This window comes from Chelonia mydas, chromosome 13, assembly GCF_015237465.2.
Source record: "Chelonia mydas isolate rCheMyd1 chromosome 13, rCheMyd1.pri.v2, whole genome shotgun sequence".
NCBI lineage: Eukaryota > Metazoa > Chordata > Testudines > Cheloniidae > Chelonia > Chelonia mydas.
In genome coordinates, this window is record NC_051253.2 from 23,362,844 (window position 1) to 23,383,150 (window position 20,307).

General features: G+C 42.5%; 1 protein-coding gene across 4 annotated transcripts in view; it reads left to right on the top strand.

Annotated features, from left to right (window-relative positions):
- The window catches only part of PTPRT (protein tyrosine phosphatase receptor type T), a 716,574-nt gene that overhangs the window by 164,198 nt on the left and 532,069 nt on the right, over positions 1-20,307 (top strand). For all 4 annotated transcript variants that reach the window (XM_037915718.2, XM_043526952.1, XM_043526953.1 and 1 more), the window contains exon 2: positions 19,846-19,971. In XM_037915718.2, the coding sequence (XP_037771646.1) occupies positions 19,846-19,971 (126 nt within the window). The remainder of the gene's footprint in view (positions 1-19,845; positions 19,972-20,307) is intronic.

A 20,307-nucleotide genomic window follows, 5' to 3' on the forward strand; every position in this document is an offset into this window, starting at 1 on the left:
AGATAAGTACCAGCAATGAGTACAGGAATATTTACAGAGGTTTAACAGCCCTGTAATAAATAAATGTACAAACCTGTAGCTATAACAGTTGTTAAACGTCAATAAATATATTTTATACAGCCACCCACTAGGATTAGCTTGCAATAACCACTATATTAAATCGAACAAGATGCAATAAACATCACAACTCAGTGTGTATTATTAAAAACTAATTGACTAATAAAATCATATTGTTGATATTCAACAATGGATGCTGGTTATATTTTTAAACAGGCTTCAGACATTCGACTGGTACGTAGCTAATATTTGATATTTGCATTACAGCTAAAACTCAGTCTGTTGAGACTCATACAGTGCTGGAGCCCTAATCACACCTGCTCTTCTGAATTCAATTATTTATTTTTTAAACCGTCAATATTATTCAGTGGAGTTCAATTTGCGGCATAGAAGTCTTCATCAGGAAGAATTTAAGGCATTAGGATCTCAGGTTAAGTGTGGCCGAGTTGTTGGCTGTGTTGCAAGCTGCCATTCACCCAGAGCAATTCAGTCAAGTTCGAGAGAGACTAGGTGGATTTTAACCTTTCATTGAAAACTACAAGAGAATCCAAACATGAGCTACAGTACAGCAAGTAAATAAGCTCAGTCCCTTCTCACTCCATGCTGGGTGGTCCAGCAAGACATACCAGTTGCAGGCAGACAAACCTTTCTTCCTGTTCAGAGTCTGTCTCCACTCCACCACACAGAGAAGCTCTTAACACCCTCTTATATATGCTAGGCTATTCATGCACCCTGTGACATGCATGTACACAGCATGTCCAGGCAGACCGAAACAATGGCTCCACCTATTGCCAGAAAATATGAAACACATGCTAAAAAGATAAAGAATGAAGACAAGATGCCTCACCCTGGGGACACAGGAACATCTAAGGCTGTTGGCCTCTATCGGGGCTCTCCAGTAGGAGCAGGTGACAAGGATCATCTACCATCTTACGTTTTTACTTCCCTTCTGCAAACCTCTGGATCTTTTTGTGAGCAAAAGTACAGAATTGTGTCGCTAGCATGGGGAACAGCCATGTTAGTATGGATTTAACTATGCTAATACCATTGTTTAATCTTCAGGGAATGCCCAGTCTAAGCTAGAGGTTTCCAAAAACCTGAGCGGACAAAGGTTGAGTGGAAACCTGAAATAAATGGGTGGCTTTTTCTAAAAGCCTCATCGTGTTGGACTAACTCTGCTCATATTGACATTGCTGGGAGCAGAGTTAAGCCCACACTGCGCACTGCTGCTACTCTGAAACAAAGCACTGTGCTTCTGTGAAAAGAAACCTAACTAGATCCCTTGTGACGCTTGCATGTCAAAAGATAAGACCTCAAAAGAGGAGAATTTGTTTCCACCATGTCTACTGGATTTCCGGAAATGCTCCTTTTTAAAGCAACCATCTACATACTCTTCTCTGAAGCCCCCATGGTAAAACACCACTAACACAAGAAAGACTGTTTTCCATGTGGCACCCCTGGCTGCATTGCAAGAATATTGCTTTTAAAGGTGAGGAGAAAGAAGCTAGAGATGTGACAGGTTTATGCATATGTTTTGGAATCACTGAAAGTGTTCCTTATGGGAGAATTTATTTTATTCATAATCAAGGGTAATATGAATAAATCAACACCAGCGTGGCTTGCTTAAAGTTGAACCAGGTAACTCCTGTGTTGCTCCTAACTAAAAAAAGATATTATGTATAGAAACCTCAGAGAGGTACATGTAGCTATGGGAAGTTGGTTTAACAGCAATCCAACTCAAGGAAATTAGCAAGATTTGGAGTTGGGATTTAAATGTCAGTGCAGAATGGGCAGCTAGTTCATGTAGCATCATTACAAAAAGGAAAAATGAAGAATTACCATAGGAAACATTGGCAAAGATCCCGGATGCTGTCAAAAAGTCCTTCTGCATTTGGTCGAAAACACAACTGTAATGTGGCAAAATAATCCTTTCTAGAATATGTTGCACAGTTAAACCCAAGAGTTTCCACATGTTTAGAGAAGAGCAAAGCTCGGATGCAGACCTTGTAGTTACAGTGACTGTGCAGCAAACTGCTTTGCCAGTACAGTCAAATATTAATTGGCAACTATATCTAAACATGAATACTATAAACTGGATACTGGAGCACAATAAGCAAGAAAAATATGTAATATTATAACTAAGGAAAGGATACAGAAATGTAAGGAAAGCAAGAACTCTTCTCAGAGTTAGGCCATAAGAATAGTAGTAAGCAACTGGTGTAAAGTTTTTAAAAACCACCATCATTTGACTATCCACTTAGTAAATGCAGAAGTACCACCTCTTTTAGAGAACAAGTTTGTTAGCTGTAAAATGTTACAGAATCAAATGGAGACTGTTAGGAGACTTCTTGGATGTTTTCCAAGACCCAGGGGGGCTGGATGGAGGCCACCAGATTGGGATAGACAAGCCAGTAACTTTAGTTGTCCATCTACCAACAAAATTCCATTTGCTTTAACAGTTAAAATGAAAACTGAACTTAATATGAAAACATAGGATTACTGAAAAGGTAGAACCTACACACTGGGTTATATTGAAAAAGCAATGCAATCGTGGATGTGATTTAAATAAAGTAATAAGATGTTATCATTGAACCACTAAGGTAGTGACAGCTAAGCTGTCAGAAGCAAAGACATTCTTAGTATTAGAAGCAGGACGTGCATTCTGGCAAGTGAAGTTAGATGAGTCGTGCTCTAAGTTTGTCACTTGGACATTATACATTTAAACAAATGACATTTAGCATTATGCTCCTGAGGTATTTGAAAGTAATTTGATAGATTCTTGATGGATTACTAGGTACTGAAGTTGTAATGGATGATGATTCAATTTGAACTAGGACTCTCAAAGAATACAATGAAAGACTTAGGGAAGCTTTGCAGAGAAAGAGAGTGAGACCCCCTAACAGTGAATTTAAGAATTAAAAATTGGTCTAACCAGACATAAATGGAGTATAGCTTAATTGCTTGTTCAAATATAACAATAATAGCTATAAAGTGGATCTACATAGGTTTGAGGACAATCAACATTTTGGCAAAATCCATTCCAAATCTGTGGTCAATAAGCTCTCAAGGGAACTGCTGGAATATGACCTTGCCTGGCATTGGGAAGACAAAAACCAGGCATTTGAGCAGGTCAAACATTGTTTGAAAATCCACTAGTTTTAAAATAAGATTTAACTAAGCCAGGCACCATATCAGTAGATGCATCATTCACTAGGTACATGACTTCTTCAGAATGGCAATTTAGGCAAGGATATACAAACAGCTGTGTTGGTGGTTGCATGTTGTGTGTGTGTGTGTGTGTGTGTGTGAGAATGAAGAAGCATGTAGACAAGCTACTTCAAAGCCTATATGGAAATGGATGAATAGTGCAAAAGCTGAAAGACACACATTTCATGTTGAATATAAATCTGAAATGAAAATAATACAGATGTGTATGAAGTTCATCTAACGAATCATGTGCCTATTTCTACTTCATGACTTCCAGAGTTTCATATTGAAATAGATACCATTTTACATAAGCTGAAATGATCAGTTTTGCAAGGATGAGCCAGATAAAAGAGTAAATTTATGTCCCCAGCTGAAGCCATTGTTGTCATTTTCAGTTAAAAAAAAAAAAAAAAAGTGAACAACATTTTGCCAGAAGGAGAGACTGTTCCCCACCTCCCACCCCCTAGTTTTGCTTAAATATAAGCACCTTCTAAGGATTTAGGTACTGAAAACAAAAGGGAGGCCACAATAACTTGTTCTTGATGGCATAAATTCCTCTAATATGGCAGCTCAGTGGATGGAAAGTCCAAACAGAAGAGCTGATTCAGGGTCATGAAATCCTATAGATAGAGGATGTGTCTCAAACTAGGAGGGATTTGTTTGAATTTGACTAGGGGACATGAATATTAGAAACTTCACCCCAAACTGAGGCTTTCAAAGGGGCTTAAGGGAGATGGGTGCTTAAGTCCCCTAGTTCCCTTCTGAAAATTTCAGCCTAAATTTATGGATGGCTTCTGTCATAAATATAAAGGGAAGGCTGACCACCTTTAAATCTCTCCTGGCCAGAGGAAAAACCTTTTCACCTGTAAAGGGTTAAGAAGCTAAAGATAACCTCGCTGGCACCTGACCAAAATGACCAATGAGGAGACAAGATACTTTCAAAGCTGGAGGGGGGAGAAACAAAGGGTTCTCTCGGTTTGTGTGTGTCTTTTGCCGGGACCAGAGCAGGAATGCAGGTCCGAACTCCTGTAAAGGGTTAATAAGCAATCTAGTTAGATATGCATTAGATTCTGTTTTGTTTAAATGGCTGATAAAATAAGTTGTGCTGAATGGAATGTATATTCCTGTTTTTGTGTCTTTTTGTAACTTAAGGTTTTGCCTAGAGGGATTCTCTCTATGTTTTGAATCTGGTTACCCTGTAAGGTATTTACCATCCTGATTTTACAGAGGTGATTCTTTTACTTTTTCTTCAATTAAAATTCTTCTTTTAAGAACCTGATTGCTTTTCATTGTTCTTAAGATCCAAGGGTTTGGGTCTGTGTTCACCTATGCAAATTGGTGATGATTTTTATCAAGCCTTCCCTAGGAAAGGGGATGTAGGGCTTGGGGGGATTTTGCGGGGAAAGACGTTTCCAAGTGGGCTCTTTCCCGGTTATATTTGTTAGATGCTTGGTGGTGGCAGCAATAAAGTCCAGGGACAAAAGGTAAAATAGTTTGTACCTTGGGGAAGTTTTAACCTAAGCTGGTAAAAATAAGCTTAGGGGGTTTTTCATGCAGGTCCCCTCATCTGTACAGAGTGGGGAAGGAACCTTGACAGCTTCCTATTAATAAACCATGCAATAAATGGGTGATTATGACCAATATCAAATTGCTGGGCGTGGAAGACCAGATTTCTGATTGTTGACATTAAACCCTTGTTTGTAAGTGTGGAATGTCATGAATATGCCAATACCTGCGGTATGAGTTTGAGCACATCATTTCCTCATCAAAATAGTCTGAGCAATGTAATGGCCAAAAGAGCTCTTCAGACAGAAAAAAATCCAAACCTATTAAATTAAGCTAACTATGAAAATAAAATACATATCTAGACTGGTGGTAGTTCTAGAAACACACCAGGAGGACTGCCTTATCGCTGACTCTGGACAGTTGAAGGGTTTTACTTCTTACACTCCCTCAGTCACACAAATCTACACTAAATGTCTGGCTTAAAAAAACAAATGAAAGAGAGGTAAACAAAACTAAGTTTACTAAGGCAGGAAGGCAAACCCTGACCAGACTGACAGCTGGGCAACCAGTCCCCCTGAGAACTGGTGATCACAGCCAGGAGCCAGCAAGAGTCATCACTGCCAAAGAAGAGCCATGATCAGACTTTATCATAAGTGGATGGTCAGAGGTCAAGTAGTGAGGGAGGCAACAGGTATCTGTTTCATTGGGACGATTGCAGACTCCAGGATTGTTGAGATCACCAAGTGCAGAGAGATTGGAGACTCCAGCAATACTTAATTTGTCAAGCTCAAATAACCCAGCCAAAGCTTCAGTATAATTAGCCTAAAATGAGCCATGAATGTGGCCAGAAAACCAGCTAGATACCTACAGCACTTAAATAGACTGATCTTGAAACAGAGTTCAAAGTACATCAGAGGATGTAAGAATACATTTCTGATTACTACAAGGGAATTGATTGCTGATATCTATGTTAAGCCTGTGAGCATGCATCTGAACAGACTCTCATCTGAGTGCTTTTTGCAGCCCACCTCCAGCCCATGTGCTTTCTGAATAGCTATGCCTGGAATTTCAGAACAGATTAAGAGCGGTTAGGTGCCCGGCTCTCATTACGTCTCAATGGGAATTGGATATCTAACTGCTTTAGGCCCCCTTGAAAATCCCAGCCCCTGGTGTCAAGCTGAAGAGGGCTGGATAGAACACATCAATTCTGTATTTAGAGCACTATTTGAGAATGACAAGCCCTGTCTCCCCCTACCTAGGTGCTCAGTGTATTCACTGTAGTACCATGATCATCAAGAGCTGAGCCTAAACCTATATGAACTGGTCCAGCAACAACAACAACAAAAACAAGTTAGAACCATTTTGAACCAACCTTTGGAAATTTGCATTGCTTTTGAAATTCTTTTTGCAGAAATTACTGTATAAAATACATGGTTTGCTGAAGCTGCTTTGATACCATACAAAAACACGAAGTGCTCCTACTTAGGGTATCTTTCTAGTGCCAATTTAAAATAAATTTAAAAACAAAACTGCAATTATTAATGGCCTTAATATTAAACTATTGCTACCTGGATTGTTCTCCCATTTGATAGCTCTTGAGTTGAATTCCCCTTATAAAACTTTCGATTTTTGGGAAATCACTGCTACTACAAATGGCTGCTGCTTCTCTAGCTTGTCTAGCTACCTTTTATCCTCTCCCGGAAGTTGGCAGACCTTGTCCCTACCTTGTCCCTGCCTCTACTGAAACCTATATTGATGTCTCATTAACTTCTCATCTTGATTATGGTTCCCATTTTAAAATGAAGAGTAGAGACCATGGAACTAGAAAGAAAAGAATAAAATGCAGTCAGACTATTATGTTGCTTTGAGAACTGGGATCACTTAAGACCCATCCTCTCATAACTGCTGGCTTCTATAGCTAGTCAAACTCTTACAACCAAAAATATTGTCAACAATGCTGGTTTGACGAAATTGCAATGTTTTTGCAAAGCATTTTTGAAGTTGTCCTTCGAAATGTTTACACGAAATTGGGAAAAAGTGATACCAGAATTTTTGTTTTTGAGGGAAAATTCCCACACACTCCTCCTTATGCCCTTCAAAATAAGAGGCAAGAGAAAATGTTTCACTAAAACAAAATGTTCCTGTTCCATCTCTACAGAACTCCTCATGCCCCATTCTCAGATAGTTGCTCATTCATTTCTTTAAACTTCTTCCCTTAAAAGCCTTGCTGTTTGTTTTAAGCTATGACTTTGAATCCAACTCCCCCACTATTGCCAACTTTCGTTCTCCTTTGAAGACTTCCTTTCGGCATCAGCTCAGTACGTTTGGCAATCGGTGCATGAAGATAAACTTACTAACAATACTTTATTTACCTGCCCCAAAAAAGTCCCTCAGCTGTGATAAGTAAACAAGTAGAATTAGGCAAGAATGAGTTGCCAGCCTATTTTAAAATCTGAGCACTGTTTGCAGGAACAAAGTCCTCTCTGACTTTGGTCACTGGTCCATCAAATCTCATATTTTGTCCTTGCAGTGGCCATGATGTGACCTTTTAGAATGAGATGAATGCCTGCTCCTGCCCTATAACACACTTGAGGCCTGAACCAAACCCTTTTAAATTCAGTGGAAATCTTTCTATTGACTTCAATGGGCTTTGCATCTAGCACTTAGCCTATCAGTCTGACTCTGTCCATCAAAGGGAGAAAAAACATTCATCCGCGCCAGCAGTCATAGGTACACTCTGGTTTTCTTTTTCTCCCTGAATGGCAGGAGAGGATAATAAGGTCAATTTTCCCATCCTTGGTGGAATCCATCCCCCTTTCTGGATATGGTAAGTCATCTGTGCTCAAGAAAGATATTACCAGAAAGAATACTTTGTTTGGGAACTGGAGATGCAAGTCAGATCTACATTCTGAACATGCCCAAACTTTAGGTATGTTTAGATGTAGGTTTCTGGTTCAGGTCCATCTCTTTGTGGAGTGCCCTAGAATGCATATGCAGTATTCATTACTCTTCCTAGGGGAGGATACGCTGGGCTCCCCTCCAGGGATTAGTCCTGTATACACTCTAAGTGAGTTAGGTCAACACTGCATGCATAGTTCCAAATTCAGCTCTTCAAAGCCTCTTCTTTATTCTACAGCCCTATGGCTGTCTATTTTGCATGAAGGATGCTGTATCAAATATAAGTTGTCTAAAGCCTCTGAAGTGAGTCATGGAATAAATTTGTATATATTAAAAACAACAAAAATCTCTTCCAATAGACGTTATTGCTCTAATAGCCCAAGTGCATCTCTTCTGGCTCTGTGAACATGAGCGTGCTGAGAGGAGAAAAGAATTCATGGTCAAAGAGAACAATCCTGTTCTTGTTCTAAGAGTCCTACGGGACATCCCTGCTGCAGGATTCGCCCCTTCCTCTAGCCTCATCCTCTACGCTCTTGCAAAGCTGTGGAGAGCCAAAATCCCATTTTCCTCTAGAGAAAACTTAACAACTTGTGCTCCAGGTAAATTTTTCCCTTTTAGATCTGCTCTGTGCATTCATATACTCTTAATATTTTTTTAAAAGGGGGAAAAAATAAAGTAAATAAGTCTTTATCCCCAAGAGGAAAGACCTGAAGCAGGAAGAATGAGAGTGCTGATGCTCTTTCTTTCTTTCTCTTCTGGGGATGCTACAAGCCCTTGATGAAGAGATGCCTGAGTCCATGTTGTTCCTGTGGGTGTTAAGATACGCTGTAAATCCAATGAGCCTTCCCATCAATTTTTAAAATCTCTTTTATAGGTATTGTTTCTATCTGGTGAGTCCATGACTGACATTAGATGACTTTATAAAACATTCCACTAATTGGATTTGTTAAAATAAATAAATCAAACACTAATTGGAATGTGCCCTGCCATTATTTTTGCTTACTGAATTAGATATAATGGCGTGAAGTCCTTTTTTATCGTATTTGTGCACTTATTTAAACACCCCCCTGGCACACACTTCTGCAAATTCAATTATATATTCAAAGAAAGCATTCAATTTGTGCAAGGCTGGTTTACATTTAATCTAGGGGAAAGACTCAGTAACTGATGATAGGTCTGCTCAAAATTAATTAGCATCACTCAGATGAGCAGTGGCATTGTTACACGCCTGCAGTGTAAAACAAGGGGTTATTTTATTCTTTCTGTATGCGCCATTATTTGCTTCAGTATGACCCCTTTTGAATCAAGGAAGGCTGTTTCATTGCTTGTTTGGGTTTCTATTTATGCTAGCAAGAGGTCACTCATTGCGCATGTTGCATCTGGCCAAGTTGAAATCATCTCAGTTTCCTTTTCCCCGATCCCACTTTTCAGCCACAACCTCCAGTGTTTTTTTTTTTAGCTGATTGGAAGAAGGGACAGGTAGAACCAAAAGCTGCTTTTGCTCTTCCTGAAAGCCTCACCTTTTTTAACACTTGACATGAGCTTTCTGGCCGCATGTGGATATTTTCACCTTGCATGAAATTACTTTGTGGGGTTTAGCCCTGTATCATAGTTAAATTCTAACTTGGGTAAGTCTGACTTTCTAAATTCCTCATTCAGTGTGGTGAATCTAATATTCTTCACTTCTGCTCTTCACTTGTGTGATTAATTTCACTGTGACTGTTAGGGAGATGCTATGTTTCACCTCTGAGCTAATTACACTTCAGTGAAGGATGAACAGTGTGTCTATAGAGGCATTATGCCTGTATGTGGTCTTATAGACCAATGTATTTAGACGTGGCCAGGGCCGGTGGAAGGATATTTTGCGCCCTAGGCGAAATTTCCATCTTGCGCCCTCCTCCCCCCGGAGCATCGCTTATTATAAACTTTCAAAAATGAATACTGCATGATGTGGCATTGTTCATTAGAATTATGAACTTGAAAATTCGGCTTGAAAATTTGTTAATTTCATTATTTAGTCTACATATTTAATGAAACTAAATGGCCTTGGGTCTCCTGCACGTGGCTAGAGTCCCTCCCCACCCTCCCCCCAATGGATCTGGAAAGGGCTGTTTTGGGGATCAGAGCGCAGAGCTGGGAGTCGGACTCTTGACTTCTATTCTCCACCCTGGCACCAACTCACTAGATGACTTCAGGCAAGTTACTTCCCTGTTCGAGGCTTCAGCTCCCCCCAGCGCTAAGGTGTGAAATGGTTCCTTGCTCCTGGGCTGGAAAGTGCAATGCAGGCGGGAGGGGGTGTCTGAAGGCGTGTCTTCCCACAGGTATGAGGCGAGGACAGAGTTCTAGCCTCCGTTATGACCGTCCTGGTTGCTTTACTCTGCCCCCCACCAATCGCTGCTGAAGCCCCTTACTCAGAGAGCTCTGGCCCAGGGCAGTGTCATTCTGGGCCTGATTTTCAGAGATGCTGAGCACCTGCGTTTCCCCCGATGTCTGTGGGAACTCCAGGGTTCTCGGTACTTCTGAAGCTGAGGGCAATTTATTTCGAATGCTGGGCCAGGACTGAGCCTGCAAAGGCAGGTCCATATACACCCCTCAATCCACAGCAGATCTCCCATCAATAACAATACAAGCAATCAGGAGAATGAGGAGGGGTGGTTGGCCCAATTTTGGGAGTGGGGAGGATATGGCCCTAATGTGGTCACTAAACTTCTACCTAGTAAAGTTACTGGTGCATCTGCTGTCATTCAATGGGAGAACAAAGATCTCTTGGGTGCTGCAGCCTGCCCAGGGTTCAGTTGCACTTAACCTGAGTTGCTCGCACATTTGCAGTGGTTGTGCACCACGCAACTGGTCACCCATGTTACATGAAACCTGGCTCTGACGGTGTTGTAATTAGACTTAACCGTTACTGCCGCATTTCCTAGAGCTGTTGTCCCAGGCTGGCTGCAGACTCAGGCAGACAGAACTGTGTCAGCTAGATGCCCATCACCTTTGGAAGATTTTCCTTGTAGCCATAAGGGCTCGAGAGAGCCATGTTTCTTCACTGAAAACTTGCAGTGTGCTGCCCCTGAATCCCAGATTAATACCCTGTGTGGGCAGGTGCAGAGCTCAGGGCTTGAAGGCCTCTGGTCTAATGGTCCGAGCCAGCACAGAACTAGGAGCCTTGATCTCCTGTGTTCAAAGCAGGACTCCGACAATGACTCCCCGGGTGACCTTGGGCAAGTCACGTCCCTGTTCTCTGCCTCGGTTTTCCCCTAATAGGGGCTCTGTTTACCTGATCCACAGGACTGCAGGGATGGATGGGGATGAAGCCTTGGAAGGTGGCATGTGCTGAGGACAGTTACACTTTTGCAGCTCTTTAACCCTGTATCCTCTGGCAGGGCCATGATCCCCACCCGCAGGTCTCCTCTTCCTTTTCCCCCACCCCCCCCCTCCACTGCTGCACTGCTGTCAATAGGGCCAGCTGCAGGCGGGCTGATGTCACCCGCTCCAATCTGCAGCCAGCAGCCCTTGGGCAGCAGCCACTGCTGTGGCAGGGGGTCCGGGACTGCCAGAGCCAGAGGGAGCAGGCTAGGGAGCAATGCGGTGGCTCGGGGAGGAGGCGGCTCCGGGCTCGCGGGGGGGTGCGGGTGGGCAGTGATGTGGGGTGAGGCGGAGGGACCCGCAGTTGCAGAGGATGCCAGCAGAGGTAGTGCTAATATGGCTGCAAGCGGCCTGTCCCTCCGCGGGGAGCAATAGTGTAAAAAAAAAATTGGGGGGCACTGCTTTTTGGCACCCCCAAATCTTGGCGCCCTAGGCAGCTGCCTAGTTTGCCTAGTGGTTACACCGACCCTGGACGTGGCTAGCTTGGTGCTTACACAAATGGCCTGGTTTTCAGAAGTGCTGAGTGTTCAGAACTCCCACTGACACCTGTATGAATCAGGGCTGAATTTGGTCTGCAGCCTGCATTTCCATGGAAGAGTCCTAATCTGTTACTTTCTCTCCCCTCCTTCCCCCTGCACCACCCCTTTTGTTTGGGATACCCGGACATATTATTTCTTCTGTGGTATAATGCTGAAACCCACCAGGAGGCGGGTTTGTTTGTTGCCAAGTGATTTAACCTGCAGATAGTGGGTTGACGTATGCTGTGGCAACTCCATGAACCACTCATGTCAGCACCATGTCTGTCATGCTCATCTACCAGGACTTTTAAAAAAATTGTCTTATTCTCAATTATTTTAAATAATGGAAACGTACTGTATAACAGGTTTATTTCCTTTGCTTACACACACATATTCACGACCACTTGCATCTATTGGGGAAGTAAACAAAACCTCACAACATAATAATAAGAATAAAATGCTTTTATATAGCACTTTTCACCAGTAAACTTAAAGTGTTTTAACAATGGAAGTAAGCATCATTATCCCCATTTTACAGGTGTGTTAATTGAGGCAAAGAAACAGGAAGTGACTCACCCAAAGTCACCCAGCAGGCCAACGGCTAAGCCAGGAATAGATCCCAGTCAACTGTTCTTTCCACTAGGCCACCTGCCTCCACTCTCCCAGTGCATTATTCCAAGCCTCCCTCCTTCCCCACGACCCAAGAGGTCTTTTCCTTTTAGGACAGGTATTTTGAGGGTCTGATTCTATTCTGAGGATTGACCACATGAAAATTCTTACTCAGAGCTGCTTCCTGCCTGTAATATCCACCACTGTAGTTACAAAAGTTAGTTTACTGATTGTTGGGACTATAAAGCCAACACCAGTAGGAGAGTGTGAGCTGGACTGTTTTGTCAAATGCAATGCAGTTACAGAGCTGTCACTGGGGGCATAAATTGAATGCTCTGAGGTTGTATTGGCATAATTGAGGATATCATTCAGCGTGTGGAATTTTTATTTCAAGTGATTGCATGGGAAATGAAAGCCAGTTAGATTCCAATCCCAGGTTGAATGTGCAGGGCTGGCAGTTAGAAAAAGACATTTGTACTTGTAAAGAACATATTGAATCTGGAATTACTGAGCTGCAATAAACATCATACCACTTTCCAGTCACGGTTCAGAGACCTGAGTTGCACGTAGTGCCACATCTCTCTTTCAAAGAAGTAAGCCCAACCTCCCCCCCACCCCCACCCCGCCCACCTCTAACTTGCAGATCTAAACTAGGCCGGCTGCAACTATTAAATACTGCAGTGTTCTATGGTGACTGGCCATTCTAGCACCCATCTCCTCATTCTCTGGCTGCTGGATTGCTCCCTCACCCTTTCATTCAATGGAGTCTCCTTTCCTCCCTTTGTTTCAGTGGGGGTACCAGAAGGCTCTGTTCTTGCTTTCCTCCTCTTCTCCCTTTACAAGCCATATCTGCGTAGTTTAGTCACAGAAACAGTTCTATCAACTTTGTGCTGATCACTCAAAGCTTCTTTTTTTTTTTTTACCTGAAATCTGCCTTCCTCCTTCCAAACCAAAACCACAACCTGTTTTTCTGACTTCTTTTGGATGTTTAACTGAAATTTAAACTTAAATGGCCAAAGTGGAACCTTGTGATCTCTTGCCCGACAGCCCTCTACTCTCTCTTCTCTAACATACTGGACACCACCAACCTCCGTTACTCAGATCCATAGTCTTTGCTCTATCTTTGACCTTGCCCTGTTTTGACCCACACATTCAGGCTGTCTCTGTCTTGCAGTTTCTTCCTGTGGAAGTTCTCCAAGATCCTATCTATCTTCTCTACCCATACTGCCAATCTCTTGTCCAAGCCCTGATCTTGTACACTGATTACCGTAATATCTCCTCTGGCTTCATTGCCTGGAAATTCACCCTGTGAAGTCCATTCAAGATGCTGCTACTGCTAAATTAATCTTCCTAGCTCATTGCTTTAACTATGTTATCCCATCTTTTCGAATCCTTGCAGGAGCATCCACCTCTTCAAACACAAATGTCTTATCACCCTTACCTATTCAACAAGCACTTTCAAGCTTCGTCTCACACTGCTGTTTGAGTGGAAAAGTTCCCAGGTAATTTCTGAGAAGTCATCACCTTATCCTCCTTGGAGTTCCTCCTCAAAATTCACCTCTTCCACAATGCATACAGTCAGATACAACCTGGTCATGACAAGGCAGGTAGGCAAGTTGGAACTATTACTCCTGTTGAGTAAAACTTGCACACATCCTGTTTTGCACCTTCTCCCATCCTCCTTCCCTCACCTCTCTCATTTGTCTCATCTCCATGCCGTCTTTTTGGATTTTGGGAGAGCAACTGTCTTTTTTTTTTTTTTTGGTATATATTTGTACAGCACCTGATAAAATAGGGTCTATGCTGATTGAGGGATCTAGGCAAAATTGAAATAACAGTCTAGCAACACCACTGCTCTTTTAACATTTCACTCAGCTTGGACAGTGAAATGAGACTGGTAAGTTTCTCCTTGTGCTCTTCTTTCGCTAGCCCGGTGCTGCTGTGTTTGAGGTGTCCTATGTTATAGAAGAATTTTAATTACTCCCCCTCCCCCATAAAAAAAAGTAATTGGTTCATGTTAGATTTTGTAGATTGTTTTTTTTTATTTACAAAACATTTTGCCCCTTAAAACACTTTTGTCCTTAAACAGGATAATGAAATAATAAAAAATAATGGATTGGTGCTTGTTTTAGTCTATCATCAAGATCAACAAAGATGAAAATCAACAAGATGAAATGCAGGAAAGACAAGTGCAAAGTACTATGCTTAGGAAGGAAAAATCAAGGAAGGAAGGAGTCAGGGAACATCTCTATGCAACTAATTCTCCCAGATGAGGTAGGGTACAACTGGCAGGTTGTCTTGCAGAACAAGTGAATATGGTTCTGAATAGCACTGGGTTGCTCTACACATCCTCTGAACTACAGAGGTGTCAGAGGAGCACAGCTGACTGGAAGACCAAAGTTAGCATAGCAACAGAGCTAGCCTGGCTTGCCTGTGTGATAGAGAGAGCCAAACAGTGCAGAGTCAATGTTACCATGAGTAAGGCCTAGAATCCATGGGGCGTTCTAATGGATTCATTGCTGATGCATATTTGGCAGGCCAAGTAGGGCGTGGGTTCCGAGAAGGGGATGTATGTGGGGGCAATGTAACTGAGACAAGTTAAGTATCCTCACACCTTCTTGTCAACTGTCTAAGTGGGCCATCTTCATTATCACTACAAAAGTTTTTTTTCTCCTGCTGATAATAGCTCATCTTAACTAATTAGCCTCTCACAATTTGTATGGCAACTTCCAACTTATCTGTATGTGTGTGTATATATATATGAGCATAAGCTTTCGTGGGCTACAGCCCACTTCATCGGATACATAGAATGGAACATATAGTAAGAAGATTTATATATATAAAAATCCTCTTACTGTATGTTCCATTCTGTGCATCCGATGAAGTGGGCTGTAGCCCACGAAAGCTTATGCTCTAATAAATTTGTTAGTCTCTAAGGTGCCACAGGTACTCCTGTTCTTCTTGAGACAAAATAGTGATTCTCTAATAAAGTGGGAATTCTCCATCAGGACCTCATCAGGGCTGGCCTCTGCTTGACCCTTCTGCAGCTGACAGCTGTCAGGTAGATGCTGCACCACTGTAGCCTTTCCTAAAATTCAAATCTGTTCCTCTTGCATACCTATATGCAGATGGGAAACATGGCTCTCTGTTTACTCATCATTAAATAGTTAATTTTGCAGCTACATCTAAGTTATTTTTTCCATTATTCTTTCTTGTTGAAGGGTTCACATGTTTTCCTATTTTCATGTTACCTTTTCAGTGGGAGAATGGTTGGTTTCTAAAATGCCTGCCCACCTCTTCTGGTATATAGAAAGAGAAGAAGTTCAATTGAGGGAGATCTGGGAATTGCTGTAATGAACCAGAACAGATGTAGCATTCCCAGAGAGAGAACCTTGATGAGTAGAAAGATAATATTCTGTTGAATGTGGAGTCCTTGTATGAACAAATTGCCTATTTGTTCATAGAAATCTAAGGAATGAATACACTTTTTGCCTAAATAGAATATAATATATATAAAAATAGAATATATGCTTTATTGTGAGTCATGATCTGTAGGCCAGCTAGAAGCCTCCTCTTCATAAATTCATTCCCAGCGTTTCATTTTGCAATGCTGGCTAGTGCTGGTCAAATACCACACACGTTATTTGTGTTCAGGCATGGCAAGGTCATTCCCTTATTAATGGGGGTCTCTTTATTCACAAGTGTTCAGACAGTTGCCCATTTATTTATGGCAGTTAGCCAATTCCAAGAATTTTATAGATTGCATTTTAAATGATCATTCAGCCAAATGTTTGCACTGGATCATCTGCTATTTGCTTTTTGTTTTTGTTTACTATTTCCTGTTTGTTGTTCTCTCATTTTTAAAAAGTTTCAGTCCATCAGGAAGCAGAAATACTTGTGACTTAAATGATGAGTAACAACATGCCACAAACAACAGAATGCAAATAATCCAAGTGAACAGTTTGGAACTGTTCAAAGAGAAAGGCTGGACTTGTGTACATGGGACCAGACTGAGGTTTTGGAGATCTGGGTTCTGTTCCTGGCACTGCCACCTAGGGGTGAGCATTAAGAGAAGCCAGTTTGCTGAAGCTGTGAGCATGCCATGTGCCAACAGCTTCATAAGTGAATGGAGAGATCAAGGATGGCATAAAGACACAATATGATAAGAAAACTATATTCTCTATAAAAGGTAGAGAAACCAGAAATCTATAACTTACATTATTTTTTATTGACAGGTTTCAGAGTAGCAGCCATGTTAGTCTGTATCCATAAAAAGAAAAGGAGTAATTGTGGCACCTTAGAGACTAACAAATGTATTAGAGCATAAGCTTTTGTGAGCTACAGCTCACTTCATCGGATGCATACAGTGGAAAATATAGTGGGGAGATTTTATAAACACAGAGAACATGAAACAATGGGTGTTAACATACAGACTGTTACAAGAGTGATCAGGAAAGGTGAACTATTACCAGCAGGAGAGCGGGGGTGAGGGGGAACCTTTTGTAGTGATAATCAAGGTGGGCCATTTCCAGCACTTTACAAGAACAATAGGAGGGGAAATAAACAAGGGGGAATAGTTTTACTTTGTGTAATGACACATCCACTCCCAGTCTTTATTCAAGCCTACATTAATTGTATCCAGTTTGCAAATGAATTCCAATCCAGCAGTCTCTCCTTGGAGTCTGTTTCTGAAGTTTTTTTTGTTGAAGAATTGCCACTTTTAGGTCTGTAATCGAGTGACCAAAGAGAGAAGTGTTCTCCAACTGGTTTTTGAATGTTATAATTCTTGACGTCTGATTCGTGTCCATTTATTCTTTTACGTAGAGACTGTCCAGTTTGGCCAGGGTACATGGCAGAGGGGCATTGCTGGCACATGATGGCATATATCACATTGGTAGATGTGCAGGTGAACGAGCCTCTGATAGTGTGGCTGATGTGATTAGGCCCTATGATGGTGTCCCTGAATAGATATGTGGACACAGTTGGCATTGGGCTTTGTTGCAAGGATAGGTTCCTGGGTTAGTGTTTTTGTTGTGTGGTGTATGGCTGCTGGTGAGTATTTGCTTCAGGTTGGGAAGCTGTCTGTAAGCAAGGACTGGCCTGTCTCCCAAGATCTGTGAGAGTGATGGGTCGTCCTTCAGGATAGGTTGTAGATCCTTAATGATGCGCTGGAGAGGTTTTAGTTGGGGCTGAAGGTGATGGCTAGTGGTATTCTGTTATTTTCTTTGTGGGCCTGTGCTGTAGTAGGTAACTTCTGGGTACTCTTCTGGCTCTGTCAATCTGTTTCTTCACTTCAGCAGGTGGGTATTGTAGTTGTAAGAACACTTGATAGAGATCTTGTAGGTGTTTGCCTCTGTCTGAGGGGTTGGAGCAAATGCGGTTGTATCGTAGAGCTTGGCTGTAGACAATGGATCATGTGGTGTGGTCTGGATGAAAGCTGGAGGCATGTAGGTAAGTATAGCGGTCAGTAGGTTTCCGGTATATGGTGGTGTTTATGTGACCATCGCTTATTAGCACTATAGTGTCCCGGAAGTGGATCTCTTGTGCTCTAATAAATTTGTTAGTCTCTAAGGTGCCACAAGTACTCCTTTTATTATTTTTATTCAAATGCAAAATTTGAAATGGATTCTTCTGAAGGTTACCCCCCAAAGAAAAGTTAATTCATGCTGTGAGGATGGTGACATGAAGTTTTCTGGTGAAGGAAGTTTCATGCTGGTTTATTCCCCTGCTGGTGTTTGTTCAAATGCAAATTGATCTGTTTCCTGTAATCTCTTCCCCTTGCCATGATGCTGAGTAATTATCTCCTCCCCTTGTTGGCCTTATACTCCTATTTACCTTCTGTGTAAATTGCATTCCCATTGTCTCTTAATATACCTCCAAAATACCTTCCAGAAACTACATTCCTTTGTCTTGGGTGGGGTAACTTTAGCCCTGCGTGGCAGACACACTTTGATAACATAATGTCGAATATGTTTGTAATTTTGAATTTGTCCTCCATACGTGATGCAATAATTAAGGCTGCGACTTTATCACAGAAGTCACGGATTCTGGATTCCTGCGCCAGGCACACAGGCCGCTGCTGGGGCAGTCTTGGGCTCCCGCACCACCACTGCACGACCCCACTGAGCAGCAGAGTTTGGTGTGGGAGGGGGTTGGGGCACGGGATGGGGTGAGGCGGGCTTTGGGCAGCGCTTGCCTGGGGGGCTCCCCAGAAGCAGCAACATCCCCCTTGCTCAGCTGCTAGGTAGAGGGTTGGCCACGCACCTCTGTGTGCTGCCTCAACCCAGAGCACTTGTTTTGCAGCTCCCATTGGCCAGGAACCACGGAGCCTGCAGGCTGAGGCAGCATGCAGAGCTGCCTGGCCATGCCTCCGCCTAGCAGCTGAGCGAGGGGCATGTTGCTGCTTCTGAGGAGCACCCCCCTCCCAGGTAAGTGCCATCCAGAGCCCGCCTCACCCCGTCCTGTGCCCTAACCCCCTGCCCCTCCCACACCCAAACTCTGCTGCTGCTGTGGGGGGAGGCGCGGAGCCAGGTAGGGAGCCTGCTGGTCACTGCCCACCCCTCCCCCAGCACCAGCGGGGGTCCCAGGCCGCCCGCTGCTGTCCTCCTCGAGCAACTGAGACATCCTCCCCCAGCACCCGCAGGGCCCCCGGGCAGCCTCCGCCCCACCCCCAAGTTTTATTCACTGGTATTTTAGTAAAAGTCATGGACAGGTCACAGGCCGTGAATTTTTGTTTACTGCCTGTGACCTGTCCATGACTTTTACTAAAAGTATCCATGACTAAAATGTAGCCTTAACAATAATATCAATGATCAGTATGTTGTTCGCTTTCTGCTGATGTCTTACATGACACCTTCTAGATACAGCTTATGACAGTAGTGAGCTGGGATACATTGAATGGGTCGGACCAGCTGAAACTCACTACCAGATAACAGTGAGTCCCTTGCTCTCTTGCACTGGGATGCTGTTAAGGTCACAGTATGCTGCAACAACTGTCCCCTCTATGCTGCAGCAAGGTATTATACTGTGCCATGGTAAGGGTTGACTTTAATGGGCCCCACTATACGAATTGTCACTTCTTGGTATTGGATTAAACAATTGGCTCATCACATCCATCCTTACCTATGGCACTAGAAAGTTAAAAGGTAAGTAAATGTGAGAGATGTGGTCTTGAAATCATCTATTAACCTTGCACTACCGAATGTTTAAAATTGTAAATGAAGGGAGAGCATGACAGTTTGCACAATGAAGCGATGGTTAACATTTGCCATATGAATTTCTACTCTTCCCTCCCATCTGAACATCTGGTTTTCAAGCTCTGTAGCTAGGAAACAGTTACTGTGGTTCAGACCTGAATCCTCATGCTCATGCCTGAAATGCCAGACTGCTGTTTAAATTCTTAAGTCATGAGGCTGAATCTAAGGTAACAGGCCTAACTAACAGCAGCACAATCAGAGAGAGAGAAAATAAGATTTACCACCCCCCCACACCAAAAAAAAAAAAAAAAAGAGTGGGTGTTTGATATCCAGAAGTCATTCCTGGATACCCTAAAGCAAATACAGAAATCTAATGTGCTAGACATTCATTTTGTTTTTTGTTTTTCTTTCCAGAGTTTATGTAAAAAGCACTGATGTAAATGAAATAACATAATAAGACAGAAGTATTTATTTGGCTCTCTTGCCCTCAGGTGGTTGTTCCTTTGATGAACACTACAGTAACTGTGGTTATAGCGTGGCACTGGGGACCAATGGATTTACCTGGGAGCAGCTCAACACATGGGAAAAGCCAACTATGGATCCAGCTGTCCCGACTGGTAAGTATGGAGCAGGCAGGACAGGAAAGGCCATTGACTGAATGTTTGTATTTGGGTGGGATTCCCTGTGAGAATTTTTCTACATGTGAGCTCTGTGCTGACTTGTATGGGTTGGAATTCATCGATTTATATGCAACTGGCTTTTGTGTTAAAAATAACCAAGTAGAGGAATGCATAACAATTAGAAATGGGGAAAAAACTGGGGCAATTTGGCACAACAGAGACATTTGGCATTTTTTTGTCAGACCATGAATAAAGTGTGTTGGATCCATTTTATTTCAACCCTCAGTTGTGGAGAGAGGTGAGTTTCAGAAAAAAATGGTCCAGGGTTTGGTC